The sequence below is a fragment of the Castanea sativa genome, chromosome 3 (assembly GCF_040712315.1).
Source record: "Castanea sativa cultivar Marrone di Chiusa Pesio chromosome 3, ASM4071231v1".
In the NCBI taxonomy this organism is placed as follows: Eukaryota; Viridiplantae; Streptophyta; class Magnoliopsida; order Fagales; family Fagaceae; genus Castanea; species Castanea sativa.
In genome coordinates this window covers 26,928,721-26,941,264 of record NC_134015.1, presented here as the reverse complement: position 1 = coordinate 26,941,264, position 12,544 = coordinate 26,928,721, and the positions used below count along the sequence as shown (strand labels likewise).

The 12,544-nt window shown below is 36.8% G+C and overlaps 1 protein-coding gene across 1 annotated transcript; it reads left to right on the top strand.

Moving 5' to 3' along the window:
• The first annotated feature begins 7,877 nt into the window (after nt 1-7,877).
• Nucleotides 7,878-12,313, top strand: LOC142628301 (glutamate decarboxylase 4-like). The gene is made up of 7 exons (XM_075802398.1): nt 7,878-8,034; nt 8,174-8,378; nt 10,243-10,443; nt 10,626-10,840; nt 10,932-11,185; nt 11,287-11,339; nt 11,587-12,313. The coding sequence occupies exons 1-7, from the start codon at nt 7,949-7,951 to the stop codon at nt 12,094-12,096; spliced, it is 1,524 nt and encodes a 507-aa protein (XP_075658513.1). The 5' UTR covers nt 7,878-7,948; the 3' UTR covers nt 12,097-12,313.
• The last annotated feature ends 231 nt before the right edge of the window (nt 12,314-12,544 follow it).

Sequence of the window (12,544 nt, the reverse complement as noted above, 5' to 3'; positions counted from 1 at the left end):
TGCACCTCAGCTTCATTCAAAGATTTACTGACATAATAAATCGGTTTTTCTACCCCACCGTCGTCCCTTATCAGAACCAGGGTGACTGCATGGATAGCTACAGCTAGGTATGCAAATAGGATCTCATCGACCTCCGGCCGAGACATGATGGGCGGTCGGGAAAGATATTCCTTAAGTTGCTAGAAAGCTAAAGCACACTCCTCGAACCGTTGGAATCCTTTCCATTTATTTAACAGTTGGAAAAAAGGTCTACACCTGTCAGCTGACCGAGGGATAATTCTGTTGAGAGCAGTAGTCATCCCGGTCAAATTCTGAACTTCCTTTGGATCTCGAGGTGGTTGCAAGCCTTGAATGGCTCTGACCTGTGCCAGATTCACCTCTATTCCTCTATGAGTCACCATGTAGCCTAGGAACTTTCCGGAACCCACCCCGAAAGAACACTTTGAGGCATTAAGGCGTAGCTTGTGCTTCCTAAGTATTTGAAAGGTGTTGTCCAGATCTTTCACATGCATAGGTACTGTCGTACTCTTCACTACCATATCATCCACATATACCTCAATGGTCTTCCCAAGTTGCGATTCAAACATCCTGGTTCATCATCCTTTGGTAAGTAGCCCCTGCATTTTTCAACCCGAACGACATTACTTTATAGTGATAATTCCCTGTAGGAGTAATGAAGGCAGTTTTCTCCTAATCACCCAACGCCAATGGTATTTGGTGATAACCTTGGAAAGCATCTAAAAAACTCATTTGAGGATGCCCAACCATAGCATCCATAAGCTGATCGATGCAAGGCATCGGGAACGAGTCCTTTGGGCAGGCTTTGTTCAAGTCTGTGAAGTCCACACATACTCTCCACTTTCCACTCTTCTTTTTCACTACGACTGTGTGTGCCAACCATTCTGGGTAGAAAACTTCTTTAATAGTCCCAGCCCTTTTGAGCTTGAGCACCTCTTCCTTGACAACCTCAGAATGCTCTTTTGAAGAACTCCGAGGTGGTTGTCTCCTGGGAATAACGGTAAGGTTGATGTTCAAATGATGGCAAATAAAGCTTGGGTCAACCCTCGGAGCCTCATAGGGATCCTAGGTAAAGACATCGATATTGTTTTTCAAAAACATCACCAATTCCATTTTCTCTTGGTGGGGTAACCGTATCCCAACCTGAAAAGCCTTTCGGGGTCATCAGTTATGAGAAATCTTTCCAAATCTTCACACGTGGCCTCCTCTGCTGTCACCACATCGGGTGCATCTAGAGTTGTTAATTACTATAAGTCCGCCACAGCCAAGGCCGAGGACTCTGTCTTGGCCTGATGCAGTACTGCTGCCGATATGCATTGCCATGCTACCGTTTGGCTACCAAGAATTTCTTCAATGATTCCACCCGAAAGGAATTTTACTATAACATGCAAAGTTGAGGAAACAGCACCCAAAGCATGCAGCCAAGGCCTGGCGAGGATGGCCGTTTATGGAGAATATGCGTCAACCACAATAAAATCCACATCGACCGTTTCCAAGCCGGACTATACGAGCAATCGGATCTGTCCCTTTGGTATAACAGCCTTCCTTTCAAAACTTATTAACGGCGAGTCATAGGGAGCGAGATCCTCCAGCCGTAACTTAAGCCCCTTGAATAAGTTAGGGTACATAATATTTGCACCGCTGCCTTGATCAACCATCACCTTTTTGACATCATAATTCCCTATCGTCAATGTGACCACTAGGGCGTCGTCATGGGGTTGAATGGTCCCAACCTTATCTTCATTAGAGAATCCTAAAAAAGGCGCACACCCTTTGATCCTTTTTGGCCTCGAGCCAGACTTTTCGGCCTAGGAGTGTGACACTGCCATCACCCTAGTAGGACAGGAACTAGTCCTGCCAGGTGCAGCGAAGATGACGTTAATTGTCCCAAAGGGCGGCCGAGATGAGTTGTTCTCCTAATTATTCGAACCCGAATGATTTCCTTGTCCGTTGGGTTGATACAGGTACTGCTTCAATTTTCCCTCACTAACGAGCTGCTCTAAATGGTTTCAAAGGGTCCGACAATTTTTGGTGGTATGACCCACATCTTGATGATACTGGCAAAAAAGGTTCCGATTCCATTTCGTAGGGTCCCCCGCCATCTTACTGGGCCACTTGAAGTAGGGTTCCTTATGGACTTTTTCCAGCAGTTGGTGCAATGGTTCTTGGAATACAGTATTAACTACTTAAGGAGTGGCTGAACCAGATTGCCTAGAGTAATCTCTCCTCAGCTTATTGTTATGGTACCTGTTCGACCTGAAATCTCTTCTCTCCTGCGGGATAACCTTCGCCTTACCCTTACCTTGTTATTGATCTTCCTCAACCCTTTTATACTCGTCGATGCTGTCCATGAGGCAACGTACACTCCATACGGGCTTTTTGGTCAGGGATTTCCTTAAATCATGATTAGTGGGAAGGCCCACTTTAAAAGTATTAATCGCCACTTCGTCAAAATCTCCATCGATCTCGTTAAACATCTCCCAGTACTTGTCAGAGTATGCTTTCAATGTCTCACCCTCCCTTATGGCCATAGATAATAGTGAATTCAACTGTCGAGGGACTCTACTGCATGTAATGAATCGAGATGCAAATGCCCTGGTAAGTTCCATGAAAGAATCGACAGACCCCAACTTTAGTCCATTAAACCATCTTATAGCAACAGGTCCCAGGCTAGAAGGAAAGACTTTGCACATCAAGGTTTCGTTCTGAGAATGCACCACCATCCTCTGATTAAAATGGCTCACATGTTCAACCGGGTGTGTCCTGCCATTATAAATGGTGAAGGTGGGCTGGGTGAACCGTTTAGGGAGCCTTCCCTTCTCGATCCTACGTGAGAAGGGCGATTTGGAGAGTTAGTGTAACGCTCGGCTCATAGCATCGTTCCCCAAGCCCCTAGAGGGAAGCTTCCTATGCTTACGACTTAGTAGGTCATCCCCTTCGTAAGAGAAGGTTTCGCTAGGGGGAGTCCTAGACCTTGGACTGTAACTGCTTCCTCGAGACCTCCCTGAGAAAGGATTGGATAGGGGTGAAGCCCGCCTTCGTCTGACATGGCGTAGCTTTTTCTTGAGGTGGTCAATCTCCCTCTGCATGGCCTTGGCATCATCCTCATGGGTGGCACTACTTCCACCACGTGAATGGCTTGCGTCAGGATATACGGTATGCACGCTTCCCTTTCGATCCCTCCGACGCTTTAGACGCTCAAAAAGGTCTTTGCGCTGGGATCCCTAAGATTCTACATGATGCGAACCTAAGCCTGCCATGATGTTCCAATTCCTTCAACGCTAGATTCCCACAGATGGCGCCAATTGTGAGTGCACAATTTGTACCCTGACCCAAAAACAAGTGACGGGTTCAGGCCCAAAGAGCCTTATACAATGAAATTTGTAGAGTATGGGTTTGAAACCTAGGTTTGAGATGTTGGAAAGTTGATCAATAAGCTAGAATGCCACCGTCTATGCAAGTAATAGATAGATGTAACAAAAAACCCACCTTGGACATAAGTCGAGGACAATTTATATAGTATTTCCTTTTCTAAGCAAAAGAGTACCATTTTTAGTTTTTCAGTCAAGAAGTAGATCCCCCTCTTCTTTCCTCTCTCGTCTTCTTATATACTTCTTCTTCTTCCCTGTTTCATCCACGTGTAACACAAATCTTCCTCCCAGATGCTTATTCCATCCACCACCTTCTTAAAATCTTCAAATAACAGCTGAAAGGCTGAATTTTACTGTTCAGAGGTTATTTCTCCATTAATGCAGCCAGGGAGGTAGATGCAAGGCCTTTAATGCGATGGTAGCAGCTTTTTCCTCAGATTTTCTCGCATGCTTCTGCTTCTAAAGGGTGCTTGGATCACACATTTACCCAACGGATCTTCCAGAATTCTGCCTCTAAGTCGTTTAGCAAGTCTTAAGGCCTTTGCTAGGTCTGTCTGAGGAGTTACTCTTCCTCGGACAACTCCTTGGACCATTATAATGTGGACTGACCTGTGGGCCTAGAGACCCTGGTTTAAACAGACTTGTACCAACTAACAGGTCCAAAACCCAAATGTATATTCAAGTACTTTTACCCCCATATATATATATAAATTTAGGAGTTTTTAAATTAGTAATTTTACATATTTACTCGGCTAATCCTATTATTTAAGCTATTTAAATATGTGAATTTGACAGCATTTTAGGCATCTAAAATGAGGATCTCAGACATGAGAATATCCTTAAATTAGGGACAGACTCAGGTGAGGGTCCAAGAGAGGCTGGCTCCCTGTCCATTTTTTTTTAACTTATTATATATATCACTTTCATAGCTAGCCCAATTTTCAAAACATTTTGAGGCCCCTCCAACTAGTAATTATCCAACCCAAAAACTTAACAAAACAATACAACTAGCAACGTGGTAATTGTATTTTAGTAAAAAAAAATATATTACCACCAAAGAGTAAAAAAACCATGTGTCATTGGAGAAGCTAAAACTAAATTTTTTACAATTACAGTAAACTTGCATAAATACCAGTTGATTGTTTCAAGTTGTTAAAAATACAATACAATATTTTATTAAAATTATCTCTCTACCTTTAATTAAAAAAAAAACTCAAATTCTCTCTCTTCCTTTTTTTATTTTAATGAGTTGTTTATATTATTTTAAATAAAGTGGTAAAAAAAATAAAACATTTGATGTTGGGTGTATTAAAAAGTGAGGTGGTAAAATAGATAAAGCAACTTTTTGAGGTGCTAAAAGTTAAATTTTGTAGCACCACTATTGTGAATGTTCTAACTTCAAAAAATAAAAATAAAAATCATAGCCAGCCTAGTATTAAAAAAAAAATTATTTATCTTTTTTTTTTTTGATAGATGATTGCATCTTAATCTATTAAAAAATAATAATCTTGGATGAAAACACTATTTTGGTTTTTACATTTTGGTGTCACAATTAATTTGGTTCATATATTTTGATAGTAGTCAATTTGGTCCTTATTATTTTTAACTTGCGATCAATTTGTTCATTGCCGTTAATTCACTAACGGAAAATACTGACGTGGCTAACAAATTGGATAATTGGCGTGACAAATAAAATAAAATAAAAATATTTAATAGATATTTAGAATGCCAGGTCAGCAATTAAATTGAAAAATAAAATCAATTTCTCAATTTTAAAGAAAGAAAAAAAAATATTGTTAGAGCATTCTTTGTTCTTCTTGTATTTTCTAAGCAAACCAAACACAAACACATAAAAATCAAAATTACCAATATAATTTACATAAACCCAGATTTGAAAGCAACATATAATTTATCCAGATTTGTCCTCTGCCTTGAAAATTTGACACCTATGGTGGTAAAGACTTATACTCTAAACTCTCTTACCACAGACCAAATGCCATGGCTCTATCTCTCGCTCCTTATGAGTTATGACTTCTAATTCCAGTCTCTCTCTACCCATTTCATCCATGAAGGTCCGTTTGGAAGTGGGTTTGGTGAGTATTTGTTCTATATGATTTCATGATGTCCAAATCTGTTCTGCGTTTCTGGCTTGGACTCAATGGCTGGAGCAATCTAAACAGCCATGGCAGAGCAACCCCTCATTCATTGTCGCCACTCGTCACTATCACCACTCCAGGCGGTGGTACTCGTTTCTCAAAGCCAAACCCCACTCTCTCTAAACCCAGTCTATAGCCCTTTTCTCTCTCTTTGATTTAAAGAAGGCAAAGCCTCCTTGCTCTGTCACGACCCTCGGCGTCCATAAATCCCCGCCGAGTCTTTCCGCCGTCAAACCTTTGCCACTGATTCAATGCTAGAGAGAGATCAAAGAGTCAAAACCGAGCCATATTTAAAAATGGGTTTCTTGTTGGATGGTTGGCTCTTCATGGGTTACGGGTATATGATAGATTTTTAATGAATTAGCTTTTTGTTATGTAAAGATTCTTTGGAATGATAATGAAATACTTATTGGTTTTCCTTTTGTGGATGGTCATCTGGGCTAATAATTCAAAACAATCTCATAAAATTTAGCAACTGATTTAATTTTTTTGATCTCTGTGATTTCGCATTTCTGCTTTGATTTTTTTAGTTAGATCAACATTTGCTTAGTTCACCTGCTTCTGTTTGGTTCGTGAGAAAACATAGTGAAAATAATGGAGCATAAAATTTTGGAATTCTCTACGTTTTTTTTTTTTTTGGTGTTTGTGTTTGATTGGTAAGAAAATGCAAGAAAAACTAAGAATGCTCTAACATTTTATTTTCTTTCTTTAAAATTGAGAAATTGATTTTATTTTTGAATATAAGTGCTGACCTGGTTTTTTAAATATCTATTAAATATTTTTATTTTATTTTATTTGCCACATAAGCATCAAGTGTGTTCACTGTATAATCCATTAGTCACGTAAGCATTTTCCGTTAGTGAATTAATGGTAGAGATCATATTGATTGCAAGTTGAAAATAATACGGACGACTTAAAAAAAAAAAACGAACCAAATTGATTGCTATTAAAATACAGGTACCAAATTGACTGTGACACCAAAATGTAAGGACTAAAATAGTGTTTTAGCCATAATTTTGCGTATTTATAATTTGTTAATACTATATGGATGCCTATTTTGAGTTTTTTCCCCCCTTATACTCTAGTCCTCTCTAATTTAAAATCCTGAGTTCGTCCTTACCTTAAATAGTAGTACAGATATAGTTAAATTATTTATGAGCTTGTTTATGAACATATTATTATGTTTAAGTATGACTCTTTTAATAATCGAGCTTAAACTTAAGACTTGAACTTGACTTGTTTGCTAAACAAACAAACATGAACAAATTTTTTCTTGAGTCAAGCTCGAACTATTCATTTACATCCCTACTTTCAACTAGGAAACGATCAAGAGTAGATCTCCTTAAACAATTGACCTTTTGCTCATCCTCATATTCAAACGACATTCTCTTACGGATTTACATAAAATCTATACTTTTAATTTAAAATTATCTTCACTTTCGAAAGATATATTAATTTTGTCCTCTCACACACACACCCATTAAACTTATAGATTGTTTTATTTTTATTTATTTATTTATTTTTAGAGAAACTCATAGAGTCATAGTAGTGTAATGGAAATTAAGTAGCAGTCAAACTGAAAGTTATTTAGTTAAAAAAAAAAACAAGTGGTTTAGTGCTTTGAGAGGTTCCATCTGTTGTTAGCTTTATAGAGCTCAGTTATATTTACTTTTTTTTTGTTGAGAAACTAGTTATATTTACTTGATCTGATTAAAAATGGAAAATAATTTTCATCAAAAGAAAAATATTTATTAAATTAATGAGGTGTTAATTAGCAATAACGCAAGATTAGGGAAGGTTTAGTGAGTGGTAGAGGAATAAATTCCGAGCACCCAAACAAATCCTTGAGGCCGCCAAATCCTTATCAGTGATACCTCTTGTCTAAGAAATTCTTAAACCACCCTAATTTATATCATTGAGGGCGGTGGCGCTTCTTCCCGTAATTTCATCTTTATTCATTCCATTCCTGTGGGTGCCCAAAGACTGACCTAAAAAACCTAGGACATCTCAAGGTATGGCCCACAAAAGGTGTTTGGGACCCACTTGATGAACTGATCGTTCCCTGATTAAAGGTTGACCTGTTACACATTTACGCGGTCAATTTGAGTAATTCAATGTCTTAATTTGTTTGCACTTTTTTTGAAAAAAAAAGAAAAGAATAATTAATTCAACTTCCTGAGTTTGTTCTCTCTTCTAAGTAACTATTAAGGAAAAAGAACATGTTTTGCAATGTAATATATGGTGAGAATATACTTTTCACCTTTTAAGGGTCTTGTCCAAGCAACCCGAAACCTAACTACAAACTACTATATAAACGTTGTCCCTTGGTGCTCTCAAAACACAAAACCAAGTACTCAGTTTCTTCTCTCTTTTGCTTGTCTTGTATTTTGTTGATCATCGACCATGGTGCTCTCAAAACGGGCTTCTGATTCTGATCTCTCGATGCTTGCAACTTCTGCCTCTCGCTATGTCCGGGATTCACTCCCTAGGTGTATATACAATCCCATCACCAATCAATTATATTCTTCTTCTTCTTCTTCTTCTATGTTGTTATTGTTATTTGCTTATTTATTATAGTTATGATGGCAATATGAACTCAGAACATCGTTTTAATGGAACTTTATGTAGGTATGAGATGCCAGAGAATTCAATACCAAAGGAGGCAGCTTACCAAATCATACACGATGAGTTGCTGCTTGATTTCAAGCCAAAGTTGAACTTGGCTTCCTTCGTCACCACGTTGATGGAGCCTGAGTGTGACAAGCTGATCATGGAGTCCATCAACAAGAATTATGTTGACATGGATGAGTACCCTGTTACCACTGAGCTTCACGTATAATTCTCTCTCTCTCTCTCTCTCTCTCTCTCTCTGTATTACACAAACACACACGTGTGCTACTGTGCTGTGTGCACATGCACTGTTGAAAGTTGGGTTGACGGAGTTTCGAGTAGGTTGGCGTGAAATATTATAAACTAGGGAACTTTGAACCTGAAGTCAAAAGTCAATTTTCTCCATGTCTTTTTAATTGTAAAATAAGTTATAAGTTTTGCTAAGCCAAATTGTTCTTTTGTTATTGTGATAGGCTTATTTTCTATATGGTTTAATTGTAGTGGTAGGCAATTGTTGTCCAAAATGGACATGAGAGGGACGACACTCATGAAAATAAAGTGATGTTACGGAAAAATTATTTCATAATTACTTAAAATTTTAAGTTTTGATTGGTTTACATAATTAGTTAACACTATTTTTCTTATGTATATTGTACCATGTACGTGTTTATTCAATAATTATTTAAAAAGTTATTATTATTATAATTAAACTTATCGAAATTCAAATAATGAAACAGTGGGTGCGGGTTTTGGCATTGTGTTGAAGCTTTTTTTCATAGTCCCTTTAAAGCAGTTGATGGGGGGTTTTAGGTTTGGGAATTGGGTTGAATCTTTCTCATAGTCTTTGGTAAAAGATTATTGAGTAGAAGAAAGAGAAAAAGAAACACAAAAGATCGATTTTTCAACTATATGTCTAAAGTTTTTGTCAAATTGTCAACAGCAGTTGTTGTGGTATGATCGTTTTGTTCTACTTCTACCTTTGGGCTTAAGTTTCACTTTACTCCATTATATTAATTTATTTTTGGCCCATCCCTTCATCTGTAGTCTATAATTTATATAAAATTGAATACGTTTTACTTTTGGTTGACTTCTTAAAATTTGGCTTCATTATTTTAATATGTATTTGATAATTGTTTTGATCTATTATATATTTTACTCTATATTTAAACTCTTCCTTAAAACGTTCTTATGTAATAAATAGTTATATAAATTAACAAAATAAATCACAATACTTATATAACCTTTCCCTTCCTATGGAGTGATAGGAAATATTGTACACGACTCATAAATAGACCTAAGTGTCCACTAAAGATTGATTGCATCTTAAGCATTGGTTGGTGATATTTCATATATTAAGCATTGATTGGGTTATAGTGTCATATGCCAAATTTACATAAATTTTTTTTATGGGTTTGCTATATATATATATATATATATATATATATATATATGTATGTATCAGGGACGGAGCTACTCTTTGACCAAGGGGGGCCATGGCCCCCCCTGGATTTTGGAGAAAAAAATTTCTATAGATATAGGTATATTTAATGTTAATGTTCAATTAGCCCAAAAAAATTAATCCCAAAGCTATGTTATGACCAGGGCCCCCACAACACCCCCATATATATGTTGTTTGCTATCTCATATAAGAAAATAAACTCAAAGATGAAGATGAGAGAAAATAATTTCTCATTGAATGAATAAGGAAAGTGCAACTCTGCTTATATGTACAAGAAACAGAGCACTTGAATGAAACAAAATAAAAGCAATTAAAACAAGGTTTTTAATTTTAACACAAATCAAGTTCTGGTACTACACTTTTTGGGTTCTCAATATCAAAATTAGCCTAGATTCTCTCCCTTAATGACTAAAATATTGCTATTATATATATATTAAAGCCCAAACTTTGCCCCCCCAAACCTTCGGCTCTGGCTCCGTCCCTGGTATGTATGTATATATTCTTTGTTTTAATTTCTGTTTTGAAAATTTGAAACTAAATCCCTTTTCTTACCAAGACCATCCTTGACAATGATTGTATATATGAATTTTATTTTATTGAAGATTTTATATATAATTTATTTGTACAGAATCGATGCGTAAACATGATAGCACGTCTATTTCATACTCCATTAGGAGAGTCTGAGGATGCTATTGGAGTAGGAACTGTAGGATCATCCGAAGCTATAATGCTAGCAGGCCTTGCATTCAAGAGGAAATGGCAAAATAAGAGAAAGGCTGAAGGAAAACCCTATGACAAGCCCAACATTGTCACTGGTGCCAATGTTCAGGTATATATAATGCTATATGTATCATGCCCAACATTTAATAAACATGATAGTAAACATGATAGTATAATTAATTTGACAAGAATTTATGTGTAACAATAATCTAATGGTATTGGAAACTAGTAAAGTTTAGAGTTAATGATTATATCTATAATAAATTCTTATATTGGTTGGTTTTGGTATAGGTATGCTGGGAGAAATTTGCTCGGTACTTTGAGGTGGAGTTGAAGGAAGTGAAGGTGACGGAAGGATACTATGTAATGGACCCTGCCAAAGCTGTCGAAATGGTGGATGAAAACACCGTATGTGTTGCAGCTATCTTGGGCTCTACTTACAATGGAGAATTTGAAGATGTCAAGCTCTTAAATGATCTCTTGCTAGAAAAGAACAAGCAGACTGAGTATGTACCACTTCACTCCTTAATAAGTTCAACTTTCATCATTTGTTGAAAACTAATTGATTTTGAGATTTATTTGCTTAATTTTTGGTAGATGGGATACTCCAATTCATGTTGATGCAGCAAGTGGTGGATTTATTGCACCATTTATCTATCCAGAACTCGAATGGGATTTCCGACTTCCACTAGTGAAGAGCATCAATGTTAGTGGCCATAAGTATGGTCTTGTTTACGCTGGAATTGGGTGGAATATTTGGAGAAGCAAAGATGACCTCCCTGAAGAACTCATCTTTCACATTAAGTACCTTGGAGCTGAGCAATCCACCTTTACCCTAAATTTTTCTAAAGGTGATCAGTCTGATTACTTATTCATTTTTACTGAAGATGCCATCCTAGTTTTTAGTAATCAACAAGATATAAAATATTTCTTACTTGCTTTATATATGCAGGTTCAAGTCAAATTATTGCTCAGTATTATCAACTAATCCGCTTGGGCCAGGAGGTGAGACTAAGAAATTACAAAAGCTTAATTGATATTACTTTCAACAACATCATAAATAAATTTCTTAATTACTTTTTGGTTTTGTGTTTAAAAATTTACATCTTAATTTGAAAACAGTACTAGGCCTATTATCATTCAATTACAACATAATATTGAGTATGAACTTCAAATTAACTTTATAACATATATATATATATATATATATATATTATATACCTGATGCAAAAAACTTGTACATCTTTAATAGGGGTACAAGAATATCATGGAAAATTGTCACGAAAATGCCATGGTGCTAAAGGAAGGCCTAGAGAAGACTGGTTGCTTTGAGATTTTGTCCAAGGATGATGGAGTTCCAGTGGTGGCCTTTTCTCTTAAGAACAAGAAAGGCGGTCACGATGAGTTTGAGGTCTCTGAAATGTTGCGTAGGTATGGTTGGATTGTGCCTGCATATCCAATGCCAGCAGATGCTCAACATGTGATTGTGCTTCGTGTTGTGATAAGGGCAGAGTTCTCACGCACCCTTGCTGAGCGTCTTGTGCATGACATCACTACGGTTCTCCATGAGCTTGAAAAGTTGCCCCCAAAACTTAACAATGAAGGGAAAGAAGTTCATGTCATTGTTGAAGAGAATTGGAGCAATGGTGTTGTGTTCAAGAGAAAGAGTGACTTGGAAACACAAAGAGAAATCACTACTTATTGGAAGAACTATGTTAGTGCTCAGAAAGAAATCAAGAGGCAAAAGGTCATGGCCTCCTAAGAGTATTATGAAGATGGAAGCTAACTCTGCTTAAGTCGACAAAAAAAAAAAAGTTAGAACTTTTTAACTTCATTTGAAAATTTTGTTTTGTTTTATTTTTTTTCCTGGAGCTCTAATTAGTTTATGTGTGTTGGTTCTCCCCCATTTTGGCTACCAAGCTAATATAATGACAATTAAAAATTGACTATTAATAAATCATTTTATTTTTCTTCGGGTAGTTATTAGTATTACTAAAGGAGCTTTGAATTATCCCAGAGTGAATTAGTGATTGGCCTTTTTTGAAGTTCTTTATTTTATTATAGAATGTTTTTGGAACTTCAATAATAGAATCATAGAATACAAAAAAATCAAAACTTCAAAACAAAAGCCCCATTAGTAGGTGAATTAGGATGCAGTCTGCGGATGCCTTTTTGTGTTGATAGGCCAGGGCTCATTCTGCTATGTTCAG